Source organism: Solenopsis invicta, chromosome 6, assembly GCF_016802725.1.
Source record: "Solenopsis invicta isolate M01_SB chromosome 6, UNIL_Sinv_3.0, whole genome shotgun sequence".
Taxonomy (NCBI): Eukaryota; Metazoa; Arthropoda; class Insecta; order Hymenoptera; family Formicidae; genus Solenopsis; species Solenopsis invicta.
The window spans coordinates 6,668,044-6,693,427 of record NC_052669.1 but is presented as its reverse complement, the minus strand read 5'-3'; the positions used below and the strand labels follow the sequence as shown (position 1 = coordinate 6,693,427).

At 39.8% G+C, this 25,384-nt stretch overlaps 2 protein-coding genes across 26 annotated transcripts; both read left to right on the top strand.

Annotated features, from left to right (window-relative positions):
- The first annotated feature begins 488 nt into the window (after positions 1 to 488).
- On the top strand, positions 489 to 19,935 carry LOC105194208 (RNA-binding protein lark). Of its 25 annotated transcripts, XM_039450490.1 has the most exons (9): positions 489 to 645; positions 5,716 to 5,879; positions 5,985 to 6,530; positions 6,669 to 6,738; positions 6,853 to 6,952; positions 7,584 to 7,667; positions 17,640 to 17,788; positions 18,048 to 18,210; positions 19,829 to 19,935. In XM_039450490.1, exons 2-6 carry the CDS (start codon positions 5,736 to 5,738, stop codon positions 7,612 to 7,614), a joined length of 891 nt encoding a protein of 296 aa, XP_039306424.1. In that variant the 5' UTR covers positions 489 to 645; positions 5,716 to 5,735; the 3' UTR covers positions 7,615 to 7,667; positions 17,640 to 17,788; positions 18,048 to 18,210; positions 19,829 to 19,935. The 25 variants fall into 25 exon arrangements, with proteins under 25 accessions (XP_039306424.1, XP_039306420.1, XP_039306419.1 ...); XM_039450486.1 differs by lacking the exon at positions 7,584 to 7,667 and adding an exon at positions 9,745 to 9,789 and having other exon boundaries at positions 17,640 to 18,210; XM_039450485.1 differs by lacking the exon at positions 7,584 to 7,667 and adding an exon at positions 9,745 to 9,789 and having other exon boundaries at positions 15,361 to 18,210.
- A 176-nt stretch (positions 19,936 to 20,111) lies between these two features.
- LOC105194207 (adenosine kinase 2) lies at positions 20,112 to 24,218 on the top strand. Its single transcript, XM_011159004.3, has 5 exons — positions 20,112 to 20,703; positions 21,798 to 22,005; positions 22,495 to 22,770; positions 22,865 to 23,273; positions 23,916 to 24,218. The coding sequence occupies exons 1-5, from the start codon at positions 20,687 to 20,689 to the stop codon at positions 24,041 to 24,043; spliced, it is 1,038 nt and encodes a 345-aa protein (XP_011157306.1). The 5' UTR covers positions 20,112 to 20,686; the 3' UTR covers positions 24,044 to 24,218.
- The last annotated feature ends 1,166 nt before the right edge of the window (positions 24,219 to 25,384 follow it).

The window sequence follows — 25,384 nt, the reverse complement described above, 5'->3', positions numbered from 1 at the left end:
ATTATAAATTAGATAATACAAAAAAAAATAAAAATATTTTAAAAATAAAAATGGAATATATGTACATATAATTTTTATTATTTTTATTAAATCTGAATCTTCTAGGATTCATGAATTATTGTTTACATAGATGACACATAATATTGTTTACATTGTATACAAGTAATAAATTATTTATACATCACTAGTACATTTACTAGTGATGCATAAATGCTCAACCCTAAATAAAATTAACAGTTTATAAAATTTTAAATTTCTGGTAATGCTTTGAGATGAGACACATACATCTTTAAGATAATTGGAACCCTTTGGCTATTCGTGCTTACCTGTTGACAAACTGCATTCAAATATGAAGATTTATAAAGTGAATTTAAAAAAAGGCATTTCAAGAACGCAATTTTTTTCCCAAACAAATATTCGCGCCTTTAGATTCGCGTCGGGATTGGTCCCCGTCAGGTCGGGTTAGGTCAACTCGTCTCAAGGGATTTAAGTTGGCGGCCGTGACTCCGGCATCAAAGGAAGGGACGCGACGTTTGGTTCTCTTCGCGTCGCCGCACACTTCCGTTCTCGCCATCTTTTATCCCGGAGAAGCGTGTGTCGTTTCGCGTCCTGTTCTATCGCGTACTTTTACGGACTACTGACTTGGTGAGTACCAAAAATACCAATTCTTGTTTCACCGTTGTGCACGAGCGAGCGAGCGAACGGAGCAACGCGCGAGTAAGCACGGGAAGCAGCGCGGGAACGCGATCGAGCGGCTCGATACGCCTGCCGCGTTGAGTTCGAGACGCGCAGCGTTCCGCTCGGTGGCAATCCGGCGCCGCCGAGCCGGTCTCCGTGCTGTGCATCTCCCCGGCCGGCACTACCGGCCGGCATTCTCGATCGCCCTTTACGACCCGTCGAAAACGAGCCTTCGCATTCGCCGGCAGTCCTGGCGTCGGTTTTTTTCCTCGCGACGCGCTCTCCTCGATCTCCGGGGAGCGGGCGAGGTGCCGCGCAAAATGCGTCGTGTGCCGCCTTCCATTGTCACGAGGTACAATGGACTCGCGTTTTTCGGCGCGGGCCTCCGCGACGCGCGTGCAAGTCCACTCGCGGTCCACCCTTTTTCCATCGCGATTTATTGATCAGGAAAATACGCATCGATCGTAATTTCGTGGTCGTATTCCAAATGATAAACTGCGTCTCGCGTGAACTGCGTCACGCGTACGAGATACGACAGAGACCGGCGCCTTTCTTCAATATTCTTCATTCGACTTTTTTTTCCTCGCATTACTCTTCCCACGGCGCGGCGTCGGGGAATTCGAATTCTTATCCGCCGCATCTCGCACCGCGGTGAGATCAAAGTATCGACGGGCGGAACGACGCCTCCCTCGCGTCCGACGCGGTCTATCCCGTCTATCGTCCATCCTTGTCGCTCTCGCTCGCGCGCTCGCTCGGTCTCTGGTGCGGTAATTTTCCACCGCCGCAGCTCGCGCCTCGTATCGTTTGCGACCTCCTCACGGCTCTCGAGACAACTCGAATCTCCCTGACGCGACAAAAACTGCGCATTGAATCGTCTTCCGCGCGTCGCCCTGCGTTTTTCCCGAAGTTAATAATATATTCCTCGTAATGCGCGAGCCTTCGGCAATCATCCAGTTATTGCGTATCGCTGTTTCGCGGCGGGTGTCGCATAAGCCGCGACTTTTGGCCGACCACCAGTGGCACTGCACGTAAATATGCAAATTCCGCTCGACTTCGACCGTGTTAACAAGCGCGAATCGAGCAATTTTATAATTTAACGGTCGGGCGGCAGGCTACTTGTTCCTTACGGAGCTGCATATATTCCAGAGGTTCCTTTCGTCACTTTTACTGAAAAGCGATAATTCAAGTCGATGACTCATCACTTTTTTGATCGGGTTCATGAAAATTCAGCGTTAGGAAGGTGAACAAAGCGCATCGTCATATCCCTGACGTTACTCCTAAAAATATCGCATCCAAGTACGATCGTAAATGAACGCTGCACAATATTCACTAAATTGAACGAATCAGTTCTCATTATTTTTATATTTGATTTGATAATTAGATTCGTTTTTACCAAAGTCAGCCTTTAATTTTAAACAATTTTATTCGTGTCGGCTGGTATGTGTAGAGAATATAAAAACATTAAGAAAGTAGATTTTTTTGTCGTCCATTTTTGAAATTTATTTAAAAATACACATGAAATATAAACGATATTAATAATCGTTTCTTAGTAAAGTTTTTTTTTATTTATATATTATAAATTTGATGTATCTGCAATACATAAGATATTCCTAAACCCAATGAATGGAAACAAAAAACCAAAAACATAGAAAATTGATAGCAGATTAATTTAATAGTAAATAAGAATATTTTTTTTATACTTGAATGCTAAATTTATGAATTGCCAACTACAAAATTTGAAAATTGTTCAAAGCCTAATTTTTAATTTTATTTAAATGTATTATTTATTATGTATTACTTAAACGTATTATATTTTTAAATAAATTATGGTGTGCAAAAAATGGATAAGAAAAGCAAAATAATACGATCAATTTTAAGTTTTGCAGTTAGCAATTCATAAATTTAATAGGCTGACTTTTTATACAAGCCAATTTGAATTGATGAGACCAATCCTGGCGGCTCTAAGCAAAAGCCTCTTTCACCAACTCCGATTAATCTAATCGACTGATTAATTCAGCCATCACGGTTGCCAACGTGAGCTAAACACAGTTCAGATCTGTTCTTTTTTCTGAACTTTTTGCATAATTCGTCTTTCCTTTTTTTTCCAATGTGAAAAATTAAAAAGAACAAACTTTTTGTCTCAAAAGCAGAGAGGAGAGAGAGAAATGTTGATACATTAAATTGATGTTAACACTTTTGAGGTAATTGATTCGATTAATTTAATTAAAGGTTAATAAAGTAGGCCTTACATATGAAAAATTTGAAACAGAATGTTAATTTTAACAATACCGAAAGTCGTACATGAGTAAATTCATTATTTCCAATTCTGTTCTTAATTCTATAATGCAGTGTGTTAAATTTCTGGTTTCTTGTCCGTTGCATCGGGGATTCTTAGGGTTACTTTGTTTAATTCTGATTAATTTCAATCAACGATTAATTCTATCGATAGAGTGATACTAATATGAAATTTAAAACAGTTTATTACATAGAACAAGACAAAAAAGTCCTCTTTATAATTTACGTTTGATCATAGCATCTGATACACATTACAGTTTTAACATGAATGGAGTTATTAATTTTTCATTATTTGATGAATACAAATTGTTGTCGACACTACTGATAAAATTAATCGGAGTTGGTCGAAGGTTGGCTCTTATTTATTGTGACAACGTCTATGAATGCCGTCTTGTGCCTTGCACCTGTCGCGAATTCGTGTATAATCAATCACGTGACGAAGGCGATGTACAGCAAATTGTAGGGAACGTCTTCACATGCACGCGCTCCTTTCTTCCCGCTGTGCACGCAGGGAAGCGCGACATTCGCCGAAATTAAACGATTCGGTGGCGAAGGCGGTGGCATCGTGAAGTGCGGGGAGCGCGGTTGGAATTCTCCCGCGCTCGAGCAACATCGGTTGCCATTGGCCCGCATGGTCGTGCCTGCTGGTACGCCATTGGCTCGTGCGACTCCGGCTGCGCCTATCGCGTCGCCGGTAGGCAGGCGATGGGTTGCGGAACGCGCGACACTGACGCCTCGGGTGAGCGACGCGGCATCACAAGCCGCTGTGGGACGCCATTACTAACGTCGCGTTTCTCCGATGTGCCCGGTGTTGTAGATAGCTCTCTTTCTGCAGTGACGACACTAGTATCGTGCGAGTTATCCCCGTTTCATTCCGTTCATTGTTTCCGTCCGGAGAATTGCGTACGATACGCGTATCCCGCGACTTCTACGTGGATTCATTTCGGTGGATTGTCGTTCGTGTACGCCGACACGATATCTTGAGGAACGTTCGACGCAGGTACGTACTTTCACGTTGACGAAGGCTCATCGCGTCCATCTCCCATGTTCTCGCGTAGAGAGCGATACGTATCGCAAATGGGTTTAATATGTCCCGTGGAGCGCACGTGCCGCATGTGATATAAAATCTCATATGAACTGTGGGAACGCGTTCGTCCGCGCGCATGCTATGCATAAATCAGTCGCCTGGGAATCGTGACAAGATGGTGGAAAGGAAAGCGTCGAAATCGAAGTCGGATTATCGGCGGCATCTTCGATTGTCTCGCTTTCGATTTTCTCGAGGGAGGCGCCTTGCTTCGTGACCGCGTCATCGAGCGAAAGAGACGCCGTCGCGCGAGAATCGTCGGGAGCGCCGTTTGGAGTTGCGAGAAGTAACGTAAAACCCAGCGCCTTTTGTCTCGCCGTTTCGGATAACCTTGAAGAAATTCTGACGATGATCGTCACGATTGCCGAATAGCTCTCGCGCAATGATGTACATTGAAGTTGGCGCAATTAGGCTCGATTGAGTTCCCTCGTGGTTGTTCGCCACGGCGCGAAGGGGAAGGGGGCAAATATGGGGATCGTGTAGCATCAAATTCACAGCCGCCGGTATCGTCCGGCTTCGATGCCCCGCTATCCACCGCTATCGCAGCGCTGTGCAGCGCGGGCATTTGAGCTGCCGGCCGAACACTATGGCGGAATGAAAATGGCGGGGAGGAGTACGCTAAATGGATTAGCGTTGCGAGATATATCAGAAACACAATGGTGCAGACGGATAATTGAACGAAGCTATACGCTTCTACGTTTGTTCAGAATTATCATTGCGAAACTGTCATTCTTGAGAATGCTGGTTTCGACTGTATTACAAGTTCAAGTGCATTCTCTCTTTTTTTTTTCACTTTTAACGTAGAATAAAAAAATAAGAGAACAAATATGAAAATAACTAATTTTTTACTTTGCTGTATCTGACGCTGGGAAAAAAAGTTTACTAAATTTTTCAACTTGATAAAATTTCTTTAGTTCAAATGTTTATGTATTTAAGTTAAATATATAAGAATGTTTAAATTAAAATTGAATTATTTCATGTATTTAAGTTAAATACATAAATACTTGAAGTAAAAAAATTTAATCGAATTGAAAAATGTAGTTAACAACTTTTTTTCTTATATATAATATGAATGTATATATAAAAATGCTATAAAATTATTTCTTTTGTAAATTTTAAAATTGTAAACTAAAGGCTTTATAATTTTCTTATTACTAAAATGTGAATAGATGTTTTCAATTTGAATTATAATAACTTAATTTATAACACAAAAAAATACCCTTACTTTAGATTGTAATAGGAAATTAAAACAAATTTTATATCGTTTTTTATTTGCCCATAGTTGTGTATTTTCTCTTATTTTAAAAGGATTTTTAATTCTGTATAAGGAAGTCGATATAAATAGAAAAGTACGATTGTGTATTCAATCAATAATGCAGACAACTCTAGAATTATAGTCTTGATGTAATCTATTGATCCAATATGTTGTAATGACTGAATTTATGATTTTACATGTATATTTTGATTCTAATATTTTTAAGTTGAAATAAATGTATTAAATAAAGGTTATTAATATTTATTATGGGAAATAATTAAAATGCAAGATAATTCTGAACTTGATTATATATAAACATGTATTTTTTATTACATTTATATAGCTGTATCCAAGGGGGAAAAAAGGAGTATTTCTATTCTTATATGTATCTTTGTGATATTAGGTTCTTGTACGAGCCGCAAAATGCCGGGTTTTAGCAGCGTTGGCACGTTTAAAATCTTCATTGGTAATTTAGCCGACAAGACCTCGAACGCGGACATAAAGCCCCTGTTCGAGAAGTATGGAAAAGTCGTGGAATGCGACGTGGTAAAGAATTATGGCTTCGTGGTAAGTGACGTATCAACCGAGTCAAATACTTCGATCAGTATAATCGAACATTGCCACGATTATCAATGTTGATAATGATGAATCAACATTTTTTTATTTACACAGCATATGGAGAACGAGGAGGCAGGACGAAATGCGATACAGAATCTGAATGGACACATGGTTCATGGACAGCCGATAAAATGCGAGGCTGCGAAGAGTCGTAAGGGACCCAACACTCCCACGACGAAGATATTTGTGGGCAATCTCACAGATAACACCAAGGCGCCGCAGGTGCGCGAACTGTTCGCCAAGTACGGCACCGTTGTCGAATGCGACATCGTGAGAAACTACGGTTTCGTTCATCTTGAAGCGACTGGCGACGTGAACGACGCCATCAAGGAGCTGAATGGACAGATCGTGGACGGACAACCGATGAAGGTCCAGATTTCAACTAGTCGAGTGCGACAGAGGCCAGGAATGGGAGATCCGGAACAATGCTACCGATGCGGACGAGGCGGTCACTGGTCGAAGGAGTGCCCCAAGGGAGGAATGGGAGGTGGACCAGATAGAAACGGCTACAGGGACCGAATGTTCGGACGCGACCCATATCCTCCACCGCCGCCACCACCGTTCCTACGGGACCGGCTCATGGGTGGTGGCCGCTTTGGGGTAAGTTCGTCTTCCCGTCAATGTTTTACGCCGTTATTAGGTTCTTCCATATCGTCGATAGCTTTTGTGTTAATAACGCGAATAATCGTATATAGAAAACTTTCTCATATTAATTTGTCTGTTTTTGATTGTTAACAGGATTATGAAAGCTACTACGACAGGCGCGGTTTCGAGGACACCAGGGATCTCTACGAGAGGCGGTTTACGGGTATGACAGGGCCCAGTGACATGGGAAGTACCATGTGCGGGCTAGACTTTCCACCAATGACAATGCCATCTCTACCACCAAGACGAGACCCAATGCCTCCTATGCCTCCTCTAGGTATGGGATCCATGCGTGACACTGGCTTCTCCCGCGGTAACGAGTATGGCATGTTCAGTCGCCGATCACCCCCTCCAAGTGGCAACAACGGCCGGTTCAGGTGAGTAGGTACCCGGCGTACCGACTGCCCATTCGTCCGACTTAACATTGTGAACGTTCCAGGCTGGATTAACAGCTCATGCGAATTGGGGTTTCGGTGATTCGTCGACATTTTTTATAGTCTGTTGCACATTTTCTTTTACTTTATATAGATTTTAGCTTGTATCTCCTTATAGTATCTTTCCTTATTTTTTTTATTCCCACAAAATAGCGAACGTTGGATAAGTGAAATATCGCGAAATTTACAATGTTCACTTCACGTCTACTTCATTACAAACCTTTGTCCTTTTCGACATGTTTTCGTTAAATGTACCGCTATTCTCTCCTCTCTTTTTCTCTCTCTTTCTCTCTATCTCTTTCTCTTTATCTCTTCCTTCTGTCTTCTTACTTTTCTATTGTCGTATGTTAAACCAAATTTCTCTTCTCTGACAATGTTATCGCGCGGCACAACGCATGATCATTATCGTTATCTATGCAAATATTACTTTCTCGTATACTTGAGATTTTAAGACTTTTAATACTTTTATACACACGTACCAGTGTCGACCCGATGCCCACATGAGTGCAGACTCCGTCGTAGTGAAATGTTAATTATATGACGCTTGGACGTTTCTGTACATTCTAAATTTCAGTGCACCTCAGGCGTACCATCTTTGTCCATGAACGCGGGCAACCCTAGAGAGACAGTCCCGGGTCAGCGTTCAAGTCGTACAAGAGTAAGTCTTTGACTCATTTTGTTAGCGAGTAGACACGCCTCGTTCTTGTCGCTGCAACAACAAACCGCGTCAGAAATACAATAAGCAGGCCGCCTTATACGTCGTCTGCGTCCCATGGTGTTCGAATCTTTTTCCGGGTCTCGACTGATTGTTCCTTGAACATGTCGACTGCTCTTCTAGGGATGTCCTAGTTCATAGACTCTCTTGTTCCATGGCATTAACTGCGAAATTGGCCTGTATGTCTCTCACTGAATCCTTTGTGTTTCAAGCGCTCCCTATTACGTACATCACTCAGCCGGGAGTGGCGCGGAGGCCTGGGATGAAGAAACGTACCTAAGGAATGCGAATTAGAATTTCTTGATCGCACTACCGATCCGCGAGCCAGGATGCGCTCTGCAATTTTAAACGAAACTCTCGTACGCTGTAGATAGAGAAAAAAAAAGAAAAAAAGACAAAGGGCTGGCGCGATTTTGGAATGACGCATCGAATCGATTGTCTTTGAAACATGTCGTAAGTAGAAACCAGCTCTCCAGACGAATTGGACCAGTAAGTTTACATTGACATTTCTCCCGTAATATTTTCAAGCCAGACTTACGAACATAAACTTGTAACATCGATTCGGTTCCATTCGCGAGATATAATTTCATTCAATTTTCCGATGCGCAAACGCTGTTTCTTTCATTAACTAAAATCGTGTATTGTCTCTTTGATCAAAATGGCGTAACAAATTAACAAATGTTATATTGGTAACATTAAAAGTATCTCGAAATTAAGCAAATCTGGTAATTTTTTCCTTTTTTTTTAAATTTTTTTTCTTTAGTACTGCTAAAATGTAGATTTTTTCCTTGTACGTACATATTTTGCAGTTATAATACGAGATTTAATTTCTTGTTTTGGATAGTTTGAATACAACAGTTTTTTCCCATTTTGTAATATTGCCTGTCGCATTAGTCAGTTCAAATTGAAAAATTTTTACTTGAAATTATATCATCACAATTACTTGACTTAGATATGTTTAAAATTTGTGGTACGAATACAAGAAAATTATCTCATTAAATAGTAAATTAAATTTTATATTCAGTCGAATCGGAATTTCGTGAAGAGAATAACGAAAGTCGCGAAGAAATTTGGAGTTCGTTCTCGAATTTTTCGAAATTGCAATCCATAGTTCTTGAAGTTGACTTCTACTCACGAGGTTCAAAGCTTTTCATGTATGTAAATCCATTCGCAAAACGTTCAAATAGAAAACAGAATTGATTGAATTTCTCAGTTTTTCTAAATACTTTGAATTTGTTGTTGCACGTTACCACCTCATTACCCCATACTCTCCCCAGCCTGGGCTGCAAATGGCTCTTATTTTTTATGAAATACTCTTGTTGGTTTTGTTTTTGCGAGAAGCTGTAATATTGACAAGTCGCATGGGTTAAAAATCCAGTCTACCGCTGCCTGCCTCATATGACTAGCTACATCCCACACTCTTCTCATTGATCCTGCCACGTTCAAGTTGTACAGGTAGTGAATTAGTACAAATAGTTGTTTGCACTCCGCTGTCGTAGGTTTTTGTAGTTGTTAATCGTCCAATGCGTTTCTGCGCTCGAGTCTGCGAACGATTACTGCATCGAAGGTTTGTCGAGTCCACTTCAACGGAAAATCCAAATTTTTTTATCACACATGTGTATGTGTGTATATATATATATATATATATATATATACACGCGCGCACGTACGCCTATGCGCGCACGTACGTATATACACATATATTTGTATGTCCGATGTAATAGAAAGATAGGAACTTTTACGGCAAATTTGATTATTCAATGACCTGCGTATTATATCCCAGTCCACTACAGCATTTTGTCTTGAGCCTCGAGGCGTAATAGGCACGAAACATTCCGTCCTGATCCCCAAGTCGACAGTCATATTAGGCGAGGCACGCGAATCTTGCACGTGAATCTTATGTATATACAGGGACTAATTCACAAAGTTAAGCCTTGGACACAAGGGAGCCAGTATATGGTATATGTTGATCTAATCTCATTGGTAGATTCGATTATTTATTATACCGCTGTTATAGTAGAGGCATGTACGAGGACTTCAGCCGAGATTCGTTTGAAGAGCGTAGGTAAGTAGAGTGAAGTGCCTGGGTCATAATTAGCACGTCCAAATTGAAATCCTCATGAATCGCGAGATTTGGTAACAATATCTAAGTCGCTCTCTTCTTTATGTTCACGATCGTACCAAGGCAACATCTTTTTGTTTCTACTTCAAAAAAATTATCGATATCTGTTTTTATTCTATCATAGGGTATCTTCTTGAACAATACTGAAAACCTAAAGCACATGAAAAGTGAACGATAGGTTTTTGATATTGTTGATGCATCTTTGAATGCATTATTATTCTGTCCCATGCGAATCATGAAAGATGTTTGAATTATTTAGCAACAATGATCGGAAAACATACTCTAGGAATGCTTCACTTTGTTCCATTAGAGTGAGATATTAGAACTTTAGATATTCGATCTTTCATAAAGAAGAGTGCTTGAAAGATAATGAATTGAACATTTTAACATGAGTTGCGCGAATATTATTACCATAAAACGAAAGAATCTGTAATAAGGTTTAGCGAGAAAAACGAGGTATTTTCCGAATTGTATGTCCGCTCCTTTTTTCTTTATCATTATTTTTTTTTATTCTTTGTCTTCCTATTACTATTTATGATATTTCACTCTACGTACGTGCTCTTACTTACTCTACATTTCTCTATCTTCTGTTTTCTCGTTTCACGCAGATAATATATTACCTTTTAACATTTACAATCTATATCTGTCCGTGCTTTGATCCGCATCCACCGATTTCGTGACTGACGTGACATAATTTTGGTTACCAGACCGGGATTACGAGGGCCATCGCCGTCGCGCCGGTTCGCACCATACTAAATCGTCGCGTCGGGCTCGGATCGGTCTCTGTCGGTCGTCGGTCCGTCGGGTCTGTCTGTCGCTAGCAGGAAGCCTCGGAACCGAGATACTCTTGGCCGTCTTGCGAACTGCACGCGTGAAGATCTGCCGCCCGCTCTATGAGAAACAAGTGCTCTACCCGCAATGCGATCCATTTAGACGGAAAAACAATGAACCTCCCGAGACAAAGATAGAGCAAAGCAAATATAGCCAGCAGAGACACGCAAAAATTTATGGGAATTATTATCGCTCCCCATCCGACGAATCCTTTCGTATCTTCCCCCGAGACTCCCGGCTTATCGATCCTTTCGTATCTCTTGTTGCCTCTCTGACCACATTCGCACCTCTCCCTTCGTCATACATTTGTATAAAGTCAAGTATCTTCGTGTTAAGTGAGATACGGCCTCACTACGGTCACTTCTTGATCCTCTATCGGAAAACGTTGCTCTTATCAAAGTCTGCTACTTGAGAAACGAATTCGCGGCTCAAATTTTTGCGATTTTTTGCAATTTGCAAAAAAAATTCAATTGTAATGTTATCAATTTGTAAAAAAAGGGGGGGGATCACTGAGCGTTCCGATGAGGCCGTGTCTCGCAGCGGTTGAATTACCAATCGTTTTCGGGTTTTCTGTGACGATGACGCCCACTCACTCCTCCATTGCGCAAACAACTGATAGATTTCTTGGTTACGCGCGCGTTACGCACCTTTCCGCGGGAACCGCTGGACGAGGTAACAACCGCTTTTGTGGCGCAAGCACTGCGTAATCATCTCTGTAATTCTACACGTTTGACAGAACGCTCGTGATCCGCTGTTATCGATCGTCGAATTCCTCTCACGCGACTGCGTTGTCGCACATGGACACGATCATCGCGCATTAGAGTTAGCCCGAACAAGAAGCAAGTAGATTAGATCCGAGGAAACATATGTTCGCCGATCTTGTTCAGTGCGTACAAACGGATGCGAGACCCATCGTCGGGAGTATTCGTGACGATGTCCGAGAGCGGTACTCGCGGTTGTTGGTCCCTTGAAGATCGCTTTACCTACGCACGTGCACTTGTACACGCTTAGCCCGGTTTGTGCCTTGTCAATGCACCTTCGCATACAAGCTGAAATCGTAAAAATCTCTAATTTACATCTCTATAAAGTTTTACATTAAAGATGATGTGCTGCATGTACAAGCATACGTATATGACAAAGAAATTCTCATCCGTCGAACGCGATCGTATCAGGACATATGCTGCAGAAATTAAGGATGAGCTGATACTACGGACGACGACGCGTGATTTTTCTCGGAAATTATTCCATCGATTAGCTATTTCGATTGGAACTCGCGTTTTTATTGCATTTTTTCTTGTATTATATTTCCCATTGCAACGCAATTTCTTACACTAGGATATTAGTGGAAAGGAGTAGCCTCCAAATGAGGAATTCTTACTTGAATTTTCAAATTCTATTTTTTTTGTGTTTAAAGTGGAGAGCAGACCTCGTCTACCGAGATATAAATTGGAGAGTTTTACGATTTTAGCGTATTTGCAAAGTGTATGGAGAAAACGTAGACCGTGCTTAATAAGGGGACATAAAAAAGAAAAGCGTTCGCCGAAATCTTTCCCCAAATAGAGGGGTAGTGTGCGGGTCTGACCGTTTAGCAAACCTGTTTTCATAACGCTGTTTCCTTCGCAAAAGAAAAAGAAATTATAATTGGACTTAGACCCGGTAGGATGCGCCGATTCTGTATGGAAACCAAGTGGCGGAATATTATTCTTAGCGTATAGTAACGTAATCTTTTTATTAATGTAGGATTAACTCTGACGTAAAGAGACGTGCTGTAGTCTGTAATAATAATCGCACTCCCATTTTGTTCGAGCGTAGAAACTTGCTGTAAGCTTTTTTTCTCTATTCTCCCGTCTACGCTTTTTTGTTTTTTGCCGAGTACCAACCGTGTTTTTTTTTTCTTAAAAATTATATAAATTATAACCACGATATTGCTAATAATGATGCTGGATATAAGAGAAATGTAATAACATGTATTTGTGAAATTCACAAGAAAAAAAACGACGTGTACTGCGTGTTTCTTTAATTACATCATACCGACCGCTCTTTCTCTCGCGGCGTACCCTTCGCCAGCAATAATTATCCACGTAACCACCCCCAACCCTTCCTTGTCGCATCTTGTCGAAAATCTTGATCGCGTACGATCGGACGCGCGCTTCCTTCGCTGGCTTCCTGCGCGTCGCGCGTGCGTTTCCGCTTCGCACTGACTCAATAAAAAAAAAAGAAATAAAATACCCCGATAAAACAATCTCGATCCAAGATGCGCGCGGCGTGTTCGCTCGTGTTGTTCTGTCTCTCTCTTTGCTACCACCCTTTACAAGTCTGATTGTCGATAGGTAAAGTTCTACGATGTTTTCTCCATCAAGCGACTGCTTTTATCTTCTTTTATTTTTATTTAATTGCGATACAGTGCAATCTCTACAATGCATTTTTTTTTTTTTTTTAGCGATATTTGAGTTTTAATCGTGTATGTGAACAGACCGTTCGATAATCGTGTGTAACAATGTAGATTAATTAGAGTCAAGAGTTTTAGATTTTATTTAGATTTAGAGTCACGATAAAATTAATTGAACAAATTATTTGTATAACTTTCAATGTACATGTAAATAATTAGATTATAATTTATCCTGTTTCATATAGACGTTGCACTATATCGTTACATTGGAAAGTAATATCTCCACATTAGTCAAGGATTGTTTCACGTTCAAATGTGTACAGTTCCCGTCTCGATAACTATTTTCTTCTTAATTCTGTTATGCAAACTCCTCTCGAAGCCTCTTTTATTTTTACTCAGTAGGGTGGGAATAATAAGGGCGAAATGCGCATGTAATGTAATGCAACGTAATGTTTTTTTTTCCGCGTTTGTCGGGCATGCAACCGTGCATTGTATTGCTGATTGTACTCCGGATTTCACGATTCTCTCGAACGAGAGAATGTCGATGGAAAGTTTAAATTCGTTGCGTGATGCACGTCCGACAACGAAAAAGATTCTAATATTCGCATATGTACATAAATATAAAACGTTGCAGAATTATCAGATATATCAATCGCATGGATCTCGAAACAATATTGAAATGAGTAAAAATAGAATTTTATAAGCAATTACTTTATGCTTTCTTGATTTCGAATTTATTATTTAAACTAAACTTGAAATTGAAAGAGAATTGAAATTTTTATTAAATTAATTGCTCGATACACTCTTGACTCGAATTATTTTTTTTTAGTCTAAAATCTTTCTGTAGGTTTTTATGTGTTAAATGCAGTATAAATTGTATGTTTTCCCATTTATCTCAAAGAATTATCTGATGATTTTGTAATAATCTTGTTTTATTCGGCGCAATATCCTTCGCACTTCTCACATGTCGCTTTGAGTCGATAGAATGAAAAAGTTTTTGAATTTGGTTGTCGTTTTCTTCAGATCTTCCTAATTATCTTAATCAGTTCAAAAATACAGGGAGAGTTATGATTTCTCATAAAGTTCTTCGAAGAAGAACTTTACACGTACTGTGTGATCTTGTGAGTGTCACTTTGCGCACTACCATTCTACTTGAATATTAAACGATTTACTCGAATTAATACATTGCCGTTGATCCCTTTCGTTTTTAAGACAATCATAACTCTAGGCGTGTCTCTTTACGCCCTCGACGAATCTGCTTCTCTCTTTTCTCCTCTTTCGTAATCGCTTGTTTCGATCTCAGTAGCCGAAATCGGGGATTGCAACGCGTTATACTTTCATATGATTCAGGTTTCGACGCATCGGAAGCTGAAAAGCCCCGGGATTATAACGATTTCCATCCCTGAGATTCTCCTCTATCTCTGTACTGTCTTATAAAGAATTAAGGGCCGCCGTAGCGAGATCAGACGAACACACCAAGTGAAATCGTTCGTTGTATGACTGATGTTTTCAGAACAATTGGCACCGCGGATGAGATGGTCGCGCACGAGCTAGCATATAGTGCGAATAAGTCGCTTCATCACGCATACACGGACGTGGGATACTAGTTCTCCCTCTATATGTATTAAAACAAGAGAGAACACCGGGAAATAATATCGGTTTCCGATAAGCCTGCTACGTGTACCCTTCTCGCGTTAGTAACGAGATGAGGTTCTGTTTTTGTACGTTTCTTTTTTGTACGTGACTCACGTGTGTTTTTGCAAGTTCTTATTTTTTAATAAACGTCAGAACACGTGCGAATATCTCCTTGAATTGTAACTGAGAATTCACCCTTTCTGGCTGGCTCTCTCGGACTAGGCTGAGTTTTTGTCCGTCGAAAGCGATTGTATCGTTTGTAATTTGAAACTTAACTGAGAAGAAGAAAGTTTCTCATTTTTTTTAAATTTGACATAAAAATGACATATGTTATCAAATATAAATACTGTAGAAAGAAATTTGCAATGAATCTATTGACGTGATTTTGTCGTTTTTCTTCTTCTCGGTCAGTCTCTTATCCTAATTTCTTTAAACATAAGGGAAAGATTTGCCATCCTTTCGCCACCTTTGCGATTATCGTTCACTCACATGAATTTTCCGATCAAAGCCAAAGTTAAAGCTGCTTCCGAAGGTACCAAGCGAGCGGCGGAATAAATGTAAATAGATAAGACGGAGTGTAAATATTCCCTTTTTTTTTTATATCTTAACCCGATTTTTTTGTCGGTATGTACATGATAATACTCATTGTTATGTGCCAGTCAAACTTGCAGACTTGGAGCTTGAGCAGGTCTACAGAAATCGGACTTGGCTGGAGATCGTTTTTCCACCCAACCAACGGCAAGGCAGAAGGCGACCGGCCACGTTCCGTAGCTTATACGCAGACACCCCTCTTCCCTTCTTCCCAAAGTTACTTTAAGAGACGTCGCGCAGTATGTCCTCGGGGATAACCGAGCGAGCCTCTCTCAGAGTGACTTTGGAACATGAACGTGTAGAACCAGGCACGCTACTCGATCATCTCTCCATACTGAGATGTGGTGAGCAAACTGCTGTCCGAATAATACATAGACTATTCCGAATCCGGAGAAAAAGACAAGAGAGAGATTGGCCGATCTGTAACATTCCCGCTCTAAGTTGGCGCGAGAGAGGAGATCGGACCTCCTCCCGGCTCGGCTCGGTCACAAGAGTTGCGAGTTTGATCGGTGCATAGCGAGTATATACGCCGACGCCCGTGTTAACTTTGGCTTTTACCGTACTATACGGAATCGTTTCGTCGAGATCGGGATCGACCCCGGCGCATGATCGTCGACGAAAACTTATACAAGATGCCTCAGAACCAATGGACATCCTCTCATAGTTCAGAGTAAAAAAGATATTACCCATTTGCAAAGCATCAGAAAATTAATGTCTTGAGAGTACAAGTTTTTAAGTTACGTGAAAAGGGCGGAGAGATATTTATATAAAAAAATATTAGAAATTAAAACCCGTATTCAGAATGCGATTATAAAGATTCTGGGCGTTTTTCAGCAAGTGACACTCTAAATCTGAATCAGTGAATCTTACTGATTTGCAGTGCTATACTTATGACTGTGATTATCAGTAATACACTGATTCTGATTTAGAGAATACAGCTAATATTTTGTCAATATTAAACAAGGGTAAAATATTTCACTGTGTTGCACCGTTTTTCCGTATCTGTTGCCGGCAAACGCTCTCTGAATACGGGTCTAATATTTTGTAATTTCAGAAATATTGAAAATTACGAATGACGCTCTCATAGAGCACATTTTATCCAAAGGATATCCTTAGGACGTATGGACGCCCTTTGAACGTTCAATGGATGTTCCTAGGAAGTCTGTGCTGTGTGGTGGTACTCTCTCATACGATCTTCCTGGTTTTGAGACAGTCTTATTTCATACATTGTCCCGCTCCTTCCTTTTTTTCAATTTTTTTTCAATTTTTTTTGGCGTTACATCCCTACGAGCAACTAGTATCCGCCTAGGCGAATCCCCCGACCCGCGATACGTAGGCTTGACGTACTTGACGAGACTCGAGGCTCGTTGATGCGGGTACGCGGGGAAATAAGAAAAGATCTGCGATAATCGAGTCGCGCGCGCGCGTATGGTACACGCGTGCGGGAAGAAAAGACTCTAGGAGCATGGAGGCGTCACGCACACCGGGGAGCTACGTCGGATATGTTCGATACGCGATGTATCGCTGTATTGCAAGTACACTCCTTCGAGGATTACGGTAATGTCGGTGTCGCCGGACTAAGTCGTCGGATAGCGAAGGTCTGCCCCGATGGGCCGCAGCCTCGCTCTCGTAGCCCATACGGACGTGCGAGATTCCGGCTTGTCGTCGTCGTCGTCGTCGTCGTCTTCGTCGTCGTCGTCGTCGTCATCGCCGCCGCCGCCGTCGCCACTGCCGTCGTCGTCAACTTCGTCGTCGCCGCCGCCGCCGCCGCCGCCCTCGTCGCAGTTGTCGCTGCCGTCATCGTCGCCGTCAACGTCGTGGTCTGTAAATAAAGTCACGCAGCCCGAGTTGCAAAAACGGTTCGGGACACACGCTGATCGCCGAGAAGCTCAACGAGATGTGAAGTTCCGAGCCCAATCTGTAGCTAGATCGCTGAGATACATTTCGGACACGCGCCGGCACAGATCCTCTCGCAGGCGCTTAGAAAGATAAAAAAAATGCATATACCCAGTCCCTCTCGGCAGAGTTCTCTCACGCAGAGTTCTCTCACTAGAGACACGTGGAGATCGTGAATCGCCGATCGGATCCGTGCACCGGATTTTTGAGAGACACGGTCGGCACCAGGAACCCGAGAAAAAAAACATACATGTGTAAATATATGTAAAACGGACGCACGTCATCGGGACACACGGGTTACCCTTTGATCTCGCGTGATAGAAAACTAACACACACGTGTCGGTCATCGTCGGTTGCCGCATTACAAAACGGAAAAAAAGCGCAAAACCGATAGAAACGCGCGACAACAGGGATTGTAACACGCTGTATTGTAATATGATATGTGATATAGGACGCGATGATAGCCCTCTACGCCGGCATCGTCCACGAAGGATGTACCCTTGAAGGAGCATGCGAGCTGGGAGCTCGAGAGACACGAGGGCTTCAAGTAGAAGCGACGCGAGAGGTCTGGTGGAGGAACGACTGTGGTGGTAGCGAGAGGTAATTGTTCATCACACAGCAATCTATACGACGCCGAAAAAGAGAGACGAGCGAGGGCGAGTTGAAGACGTATACTCGAATAAAGACGCGAGGGTTGCTGCGTCCAAGTTACCGCGAGTCTCCAGCCTGTCGGTATCGTTCCGACGTACGCGTAAGAAAACGAATAAAAGTTATATATAAAAAAAAAAGACGAACGACACGTTAATTTACCCCGCGTGTTCCACTCGAACGCCTTTGAGAGTCCTGTTTTCTTTCTTAGGAGAAGCGGCGCTTCTTAAGGGAAAGCCCGTCTCTACGAGAGGAATCCTCTTCTTCTGTAGGGTGTGCTCTGGACTAAAACTGAGATCGACTTGTGCTTACACACGCCGAATCTCCGCCCTAGAGCGGATTCTCGAGAGTCTCCGCTCAGCGGGAGCACGAAGGTATCGTAAGAACGAATACTTTCCCCGCGCTGCGATCCCTATAAAATATCGGACATCTTCGGTCTGAGATAGTCTTAATGATTGATAACGTAAATCGCGACGTTGACCGCGTTTTTTGCTCGTTCTTCTTGCTCGGAGAACTTATTAACTCTTCACAAGAGTGATTCTTTTTACTATTTCTTATATCTGCTTGTTACTTTAGAAATTGAAATTATATCGCTTCTAGTATCACGAATTTTATAGATTTTAAAAGACTTTATTCTCTGACTACAATCATATTAAATCATGACGATCAGAAACGAGATATAACATGAATCTTTTTTTAATTATATGACGAAATGTATTGGTTCTTTCAGTATGCTATCATTTGATCTTGGTGAGCTGAAAATTCTCCTTTGCTATTCTACTTTCATAAATTTACATATAAGGATTTTACAATTATATTTTTTTTAATGATAAATCATGTATATAAAATAATTGATTCAAATTTTCAGATACTTATTCACTTATCTATGAAAGTAAAAAAATCCTTTAGTATATTTTATCGATAGGCACTAATAAATAGTAGAGTAGAAATACGTGAGAGAATATGCTGTTATTTGTGTGTGATAATACACATTGATAAACTGTACTGAAAAATTTTCTTTTTGTTGTATTCTGCCTTCATAATATAACATAATTTTAATATAATTGATTCTATATAAAGTCTTAATTATGATAATTTAAAGTTAAAGTAGATTTCATCATTAATTCGTATAAATTTACAGATCATACATTTAAAAAAGTTGTTAATAAAGCTGTAAATATTATAATTTTAAAAAATGATTATGTATTCAATAAACTGAGATTGTATATTTTTTGGAAAATAATTAAAAATGTTTACATGTAAGTCTCAATTATGGATCAGTATAACTAATTGTACATTAATGATGTACGTTTTTATGTGTTATTGTATGTTTAGTACGTTAAATACAATCTATTAAGAGTATTAAAGAATTTCAAAGAATTATTAAAAAGAATATTTAAAAAAGTGATTAAAGATAACTTTTTTTTTTGTTAAGTAACAATGATTAAGAAAGTAATTTTGTATTACAATAATTACAAAAAATTAATCTAAAAAAATTTTTCTACATGTCTGTAAAACATTTAATTTTACAAATTCGATCCATTATTGATACTTCAATTACCTTAGTTACATTTAACAAAAAATTAAATTAACGATTGATCGAAATTTTTAAAGACTTATTTGATCTGAATCAAAAATTTTTCAATATATTTTGTCGATGAGCACTATCAAATACAAGCGGAGATCTACGAGAGAATCAAGTTATTTCGACTATAATACGAAGCAAAAAAAGTCCATGATTTCTCTCTTTTGACGTTATGATTTAACGTGTAGCGAGAGAGATCTCAAGAGAGATACTAGATATTTTCATACGGTTCCATTGCTAGTGGTTATTCAGATGAATGTAAATGCGTAACGGTAAACAAGATTCGGCAGGTAAGATGTTCAAAACTAATTCGTCACCGTGTATTGTTCAACCCCAACGGATCATCGCGATGAGTCAAAGTAAAGAATCGTCGTAAGTAAAGCCTCGATGTGAAATATATGTTGCAGGATGTCGCCGCTCTCCGTTCGGCCATATGAAAACTTTCCGAGTTGAGTGACAAAAATATTTGCAGCGTGTAATTGAGCAATAAAGATCGTTCTATCTACAGACCTTATCAACCTTGTCTCGCTGTGATGTCGAAGTTGTTGCGTATAGTTATATCAATCCTTATATAAAAAAAAAATCTTTTATATGAGTCTTACTTTCCTACTTAATATTAATATAAAGTCAAAGAAAAATCTAATCAAAGCAAAAAAAGAAAATGCCAGATAAATTGTTTTACCGTCGTCTGATCTCTGGCTTACGTCCGTTTCTTCGGTCAGTTCGAGTTTTTTCAAACCGTGTGATTGAGTAATCGGGGATTATCATATTAAAATTTATTTCTTATTTTGTTGTGCATACCGCGATACCATAAGGTTTCAATGCGCTGTGTTTCACTTCGGAACGTAAATGTGAGACAATGCTTTGAGCGCACATTGTAAAAGAATATCGCTGAGACACGATCATTCTATTAGAGTTCTTTATGTGGAAGAACGATTTACATCATGTTACATTGAAAGTCCTCATTGGAAGTAATGTTCAACGTTGCAAATTAGCATCGATTAGCATAGGCTGATAGTTACAGTCTCTCGTATAGTTCTTAGATAACTCTTTCGTCCCTCCCTTCTACCGCTCGTGAGAAGTCATCGCGATAACATTAGTCGCGAGTCGCGAAGCGACCGCTCTTTTGTAGCGGTTGCGAGGACAGTCTATGCTATTGGATTTCCACGCACGGCAAGCGTCGGTGGCGCGCCTCGAGATTGCAGCTGACCGTCCTCTGTGCACATTCCCTCGTGATCGTGAAAAGAGGAACGAAGATCGTCGAAATGGCCGAGGATTTACGGTAAGTGATCTCATTACTCGAAATCCTCATTCATTTTTCTAACTTGTGATTTATCTATCGCGCGAATTGGACACGATTTTATTTTCCCCTTGGAGGTTATGAAATTGAAATTCGTCACGCGCCAAGGTTACGTACGGTGTGCCGCGTGTGCTCCCGGTGATCGACGACAAAGACCGATTCGTTTATGACCGGAGGATTACCTGCAGAAATGTGCGTGCATATATCTCCGCTTTTTTTTTATCTGTTATCGAAAAAAATTGATATGATTAACGTCAAGCTTGCAGCGAGCAGAAATTCAACCGCGTCGCGGAAAGATACATGCAGGTTATGTAATCGTCAAGGTCGATTCTCATCGATGCGATTCGTCACTCTCGAGGCGGCATCGTTTTAAAATGGCATCGCGATACGAAATTATACGTATACGCGATGTTTATTTTTAATAATCTTGCTCGATGATATCGCGAATGTTGTTTTCCATCGAGCTGACGAGGAAGATGATGAATCATTTGATATCATTTTCACTGCCATCCCTCGGAGAATTACGTTTTGTTACTGAAATTTTACAGAGCGCGTTTTTTTTTGTTTTTTGTTTTTTTACGCTGATACCACTTTCAATAAAAATTTATTCACATAATTAAGAATTTGATTAATTTAAAAAATTTTTTTAGCTTTTTTTTACTTCATAAATATCTTTTTATTTTATATTGTAAAAGGTATTGAAATAATTAACTGAACTAATGTTATTTTAATGTGAAAAAAGTTTTATTAAAAAACATTTATTATTATTAATTTTTATTATTAAATATTATTTTAAATATACTTTTTAGACTTTACTTAATTTTATTAGACTTTTTATTATTAAAACTATTATTTTAATTACTAAAAATTATTTTAATGTAAAAAAGTCTTATTAAATATTATTTTGAACCATCGAAATTTTAATAACACGAAAACTATACTAAACTTGAACTAGCATCTGGATGAAAATTTATTCAAAGTAGGACGTACTTTATACAGCATGTAAATATTGTCAGTAATAAGTTTTTCTAAGAACGAAAACTGTATGGACAAAAATTATTAGATAAACGTTTCAGGGAAGGACTGCTGTTGGGCATAGGGAATCCTCTCCTGGATATTTCAGCATATGTAGATCATGAATTTTTACGAAAATACGATCTGAAGTCTAACAATGCCATTCTTGCCGAGGACAAGCACAAGCCTTTGTACGAGGAGCTAATCGATCTGTACAATCCTGACTTTATCGCGGGTGGATCTGTGCAAAATACTATAAGAGTAGCGCAAGTAAGTAGAATATACCTAAGATTGTTACTTGGCCATTGTCATTTTAGATTATCTTACTGAAAACTTTTCTCAGAATTTTTATACAAATTGAAACACTTTTCAGAAATACTGAGAAAGTTTTTTTTTTTAAATTTTTTATATATGTAAATTATGAAAATTCTAAGATTTCTAAAATTTCTCATTTTATTATTTCTAAAAAAAAAATATTTAAAATTTTTTCAGATTTTATGAAAATCAAAAATTATAGAATGAGAATCTTGGAATATTTCAAAATTCATATACTTATACAAAGAAAAGATGTAGACTTCTCAACATTTTTGAAAAGTTTGTGTAAAAAGTTTGATAAATTTTCTAAAAAGTTAAAAATTATGTAGAAATTTTAAAAAATTAATGCAAAATTCAAAGAAAAATTTCGAGTCGGTGGGGGGGGGGAGTGGTGGAGAAAGAAAAACTTATATTACATAAATAATAGGCGTTTTTATCACACAGTGGTTTCTGCAAAAACCGAAAGTCACCACCTACATGGGCTGCGTCGGTAGAGACAAGTATTCCAAGATCCTGGAGGACAAGGCGACCACGGATGGCTTGAACGTTCGCTATCAATATACCGATCAGGAACCAACTGGAACGTGCGCGGTGCTCATTACCGGGAAGGAACGCTCCCTATGCGCTAATTTGGCAGCGGCGAATTGCTTCTCCCCGTTGCATATCGAAAAGCCGGAAAACAAACATCTGATAGAGATCGCGAGATACATCTACGTATCGGTAAAACGCAAAAATTTCTTAATAAATCTACGTCTAAAGAACGAATTACAAGAACACGCTGCATCATGAAATTCGTTGTTATTCTGTACCTCAGGGATTTTTCTTGACAGTCAGTCCCGAATCCATACAAACGGTAGCCAGACACGCTTACGAGAACGACAAGATGTTCATGATGAATCTCAGTGCACCATTTCTGTGCGAGTTCTTCCAAAAGCCGATGTTAGCGGCGTTTCCTTACATCGACGTCTTGTTCGGAAATGAGACGGAAGCGGACGCGTTTGCAAAGGCAAATAATTTTAACGAGACGGACAGGAGACAGATTGCGCTGAAGATATCGGAAATGGAGAAGATTAATGACAAGAGGAAAAGGATCGTTGTGATAACGCAGGGCGCTGAAGAGGTGATTGTAGCCAAAGACGGGACAGTGACGGAATATCCCGTCATAAAACTGCCAGAGGAGAAGGTTGTCGATACTAATGCTGCCGGTGATGCCTTCGTTGGAGGTAACTATGGATTCTTCGTTACTATAAAGTCTCCATGAGACTACACATTAAAAACTGAGAATTGCAAATTGAAGATTAGATTTCTACAAAGCAAATCATTTTAATGTTAAATTTCTAGAGTGGATGAATTAGCACGCAGGTGCTAATTTAAGTTTAGTTAATCTAATCTTACAACATATAAAGTAGAAAAAAGTTTAAAAAATTCTTAAAAGTGTAAAAGAAATTCTTTATTATGTGAGTAGATTTTCTAGAGTAGTATTAACATCAGAAAAAACATGAGTAATAGGATTAATCAGTTTCGTTCTGCACTAAAACAAGAGTTTAGTAATAGCTATTAAATATTGAATGAAATAATGTCAATTAAATATTTGATATAACCAAAAATAATTTTATTTTTTTTATATTTTATAAATATTACTAAATTTGGTAATATTTATTAAATATTCAGAAAAGTAAAATTATTTTTTGTATTAATCAAATGCTTAATTTGCATTATTTCACTCAACATTTGGTAGCTATTACCAAATTCTTTTTCAGTGTGTTTGGTTGAATTCTAATCTTCAATTCACAATCCTCAGTCACCAATGGTCTGATATGGGATTGACAGTAAGCATTTGTACCAATTGAACGAAATTATTTCAGGTTTTCTCGCGCAGCTTATACAAGGCAGAAGCATAGACACCTGTATAAAATGCGGTATTTGGGCCGCGACGCAGATCGTACAGAGATCTGGATGTACTTACGAGGGAAAACCGAACTTTCAGTCTTGATCATCACCAACGTGGTAGCGATTATAAGTCGTGTACTTAATAAATACCTTAATGATCTTTTTTTTATCCTTATTTTTTGTATCGAGCTTTACATAGCGAGTGCAATCGCAGCCGGACGCTTATAAAAGTACTTGTATTTATTAAGATGCAGTAAACATCTATTTTACAAATTTAAGTGCATGCGTTAGAGCGACGACGTAATTTTGAGGGAGGAAAAGAAATGAAAACAGACATGTACAATCTCGCTCATTTAACGAGACCAGTGTCCTTTTCAACCAGTGTAGATTAACTTTAACCTTTTTTTCCAGTTCTAAGAATTGGAAAACTGTGAAGAGTAAGTTAAATCGAGATTACAGTTCCTTAATGTACACTGGCAGAACCCGTACGTAAATCATCCCATGCGGGGCTGTCGCACGCTCGCGTCCGCTCGGAGACGGGAACTGCGCAGAATTTCTCCCTCGCGCGTACTTACATCGCGCGCGGCACGCTAATTTACATACTGTCGGGGAAAATCAATACAATCACCGAGGTATGTAGATATTATACCGAGAATTTGCCGGTTAGCTTCGCATACGCGGCCGCTGGCCGTGGGGCGATACCGTCCGGGAGAGCGTAGGGTATTCAATTATGCGAGGCGCTGCACGCGTGCGTCGTGTGCGGTGCGATATGCGGCCGAACTGCGGAGTTTGGAGCGGAGACTGGTATCATCGAGCTGCGGGAAAGAGAGAGAGAGAGAGAGAGAGAGAGAGGGGGCGCGGGACGGATGGACGGCCGCGGAAGAGGGACGGTTCTTAAAAAAAAATCAATAATCTCATTACGAAATTGCATCGGACATACCGTGCGTTTTGCATATAAACACCAGAAGTAACGCGCGTCACTCGCCCGCACCGGCAGGCTCGTATTAAGCTCGACGCCTTCCTCCGCCGTTTATACACAGTATATCATTCGGTCAAGCGGTTTACGACGAACGTGCGAACGGTCGTGGTACTAGAGAGTGTACGTTCGTCTTGTTTCTGGAATTGCACGATCCCCCAGTAAACGCCAGCAAATAGCAACGTTACATCAATATTATAGTTACCCTACTCAGCAACGTAACTGTTACGTACATGTGTTATATTGCATCTACTATAGGGTGTTTACTACCGAGAAAACTTAAATTTTCAGGGAATTTCTTTTTTATTCTTGAAAATCATGGAATTTTATTGGAACTCGAAGATTTTTGGAATTTTACTTTTCAGTTTAAATTCTACTTCGGACAAAGTTGTTTCTTCTAGAATTTTTTTTCTACTTTTCGATAATACGAAATGTCGACTACCGATTAGCAATAAATAGTGGCATGCA